Raw genomic sequence first — 2,500 nt, forward strand, 5'->3', positions numbered from 1 at the left:
CTCCCATGTAATCTCTTCTACCAATACTATTCACAAACCTCAGTTTGTAGTACTAGTGATTAAGTGTTCTAAAATCTTATACCTTTTCATCGGCACCTCAACGTTCTTCTTCATTCTATTTTTGTTTCCACATTTAATTCGTATATTTTTCTCCCTTTTTTTTTTTTTGTATTCCTTCCTCCTTAAAGGAAATATTTCCTGATTATTTTTCTCTTCATTCTTCATGCGGCTGATCCGATCATTTTATTTTTCTTCTCTCTTATCTTGATTTGAAATTCTTCGATTAAATATGATTATGATGATGATTATTATCATTATTATTATCATTATTATTATCATTATTATTATTATTATCATTATTATTATTAGCCAAACTATAACCCTAGTTGGAAAAGCATAATGTTACAAGCCCAAGGGCTCCAACAGAGAAAAATAGTCCAGTGAAAAAAAAAATAATAATCTTTAAATATCTGTCTCTTGATCAGATTTATTTACTGCGTTCCTTAAAAATAATCTGGATTTCTTACTATCATCAAATATAAATGCCTGACGTCGCAACTTGCAATTAATTACGTAGAACGCACCCAAACGATTGTCGCTTAACGCACGAGACTACTTTGAATCTCTTCTGATTTACAGGACGATGTCATAAAACTGGACTACGACAGAGAAACCCACACCACCAGTAGTCCTCCGGGTGTGCAGGTGAGAATCCCAGGGTTCGGGAGCACCTCGTCCGTCGAGTACTTGACTTCGGAGAAAATCTCCCAAAGTGGATACATGATAGAACCGATTGAAAATGTGTTGCTGCCTCTTGGCTATAAAAGAGATGTGGATCTTAGAGCGGCGCCTTACGACTTCAGGAAGGCTCCGAGTAAGTACTTGTATTGTTTATGTAGTCTTGCCAGGCTTATATTATTATTATTATTATTATTATTATTATTATTATTATTATTATTATTATTATTATTAGCCAAGCTACAACCATACATGGAAAAGCAAGATAATATAAGCCTAAGGGCTCCAATAAGGAAAAATAGCCCAGTGAGGAAAGGAAATAAGGAAATAAACAAATGATGAGAAAAAATTAACAATAAATCATTCTGAAAACAGTAACAACGTCAAAACAGATACGTCATATATAAACTATTAATAACGTCAAAACAGATATGTCATATATGAACTATAAAAAGACTCATGTCAGCTTGGTCAGCATAACAACATTTGCTGCAACTTTGAACTTTTGAAGTTCTACTGATTCAACTACCCGATTAGGAAGATCATTCCACAACTTTGTCACAGTTAGCTTTACTTATTACCTTTCCAGACTTAGAGGTTTACTTATTTATACTTCTCAGACCTACAAACTTGTTATATCTTCCCTACAGTTTGCACCATGCACCAATTTTAGCTAGAGCTTTGCTAAGGAACTCAGCAACCTCATATCTACATTCAGGGACTGGAGTTAATATAAAAGAGTAGCATCATCTGCATATGCAACGAGCCTCTTTTCAGACTTAGAGTTTTACTTGTTTTATCTTCCCCATAGTTTGCACCATGCACCAATTCTAGCTAGATATCTATTAAGGGATTCAGCATCCCCAGATCTACATCAAGGGACTGGATTAGATTAAAAGAGTAGCATCATCTGCATATGCAACGAGCTTCTATTCAGACTTAGAGTTTTACTTGTTTTATATTCTCCATAGTTTGCACCATGCACCAATTTTAGCTAGATCTCTATTAAGGGATTCAGCATCCCCAGATCTACATCCAGGGACTGAGTTGATTAAAAGAGTAGCATCATCTGCATATGCAACGAGCTTCTATTCAGACTTAGAGTTTTACTTGTTTTATATTCTCCATAGTTTGCACCATGCACCAATTCTAGCTAGATCTCTATTAAGGGATTCAGCATCCCCAGATCTACATCCAGGGACTGAGTTGATTAAAAGAGTAGCATCATCTGCATATGCAACAAGCTTCATTTCAAGGCCAAATCATACTGGGGCAGAAAACGTTGTAAAAACATTAACATTCTGACAAGATCACTTATATAATGTACAGCCCTCTGAACGAAGCGTCAATAAAGATTCTTCTTCTTCTTCTTCTTTTCCAGACGAAATGCATCAATACTTCGAGAACCTTCGTGAACTCATAGAAGAAATGTACCACGAGACTGGCCGAAAGGTGGTCCTGCTGAGCCATAGTATGGGGTCGAACATTGCACGTTATTTCCTGATCCACCACACTCAGGAATGGAAGGACAGCCACATTGAAACACTGATCTCCGTAGCTGGAGCCTGGGGAGGCACCGTCAAAACACTCAAGGCTTTTACATCAGGTAAAATAGGAAAAAATGTTTGGTTTCATACACGTACACACATATATTAGCTCTCTCTCTCTCTCTCTCTCTCTCTCTCTCTCTCTCTCTCTCTCTCTTTACACGTACACGGAAAGACACGCAAATAAACACACATCATATGTATATATACAGTAT

At 36.5% G+C, this 2,500-nt stretch overlaps 1 protein-coding gene across 1 annotated transcript in view; it reads left to right on the forward strand.

Moving 5' to 3' along the window:
* The window catches only part of LOC137652560 (lysosomal phospholipase A and acyltransferase-like), a 9,518-nt gene that overhangs the window by 1,999 nt on the left and 5,019 nt on the right, over positions 1 to 2,500 (forward strand). The window contains exons 2-3 of the mRNA XM_068386050.1: positions 640 to 874; positions 2,120 to 2,344. Coding sequence (XP_068242151.1) covers positions 640 to 874; positions 2,120 to 2,344 — 460 coding nt within the window. The remainder of the gene's footprint in view (positions 1 to 639; positions 875 to 2,119; positions 2,345 to 2,500) is intronic.

This window comes from Palaemon carinicauda, chromosome 13, assembly GCF_036898095.1.
Source record: "Palaemon carinicauda isolate YSFRI2023 chromosome 13, ASM3689809v2, whole genome shotgun sequence".
Lineage (NCBI taxonomy): Eukaryota > Metazoa > Arthropoda > Malacostraca > Decapoda > Palaemonidae > Palaemon > Palaemon carinicauda.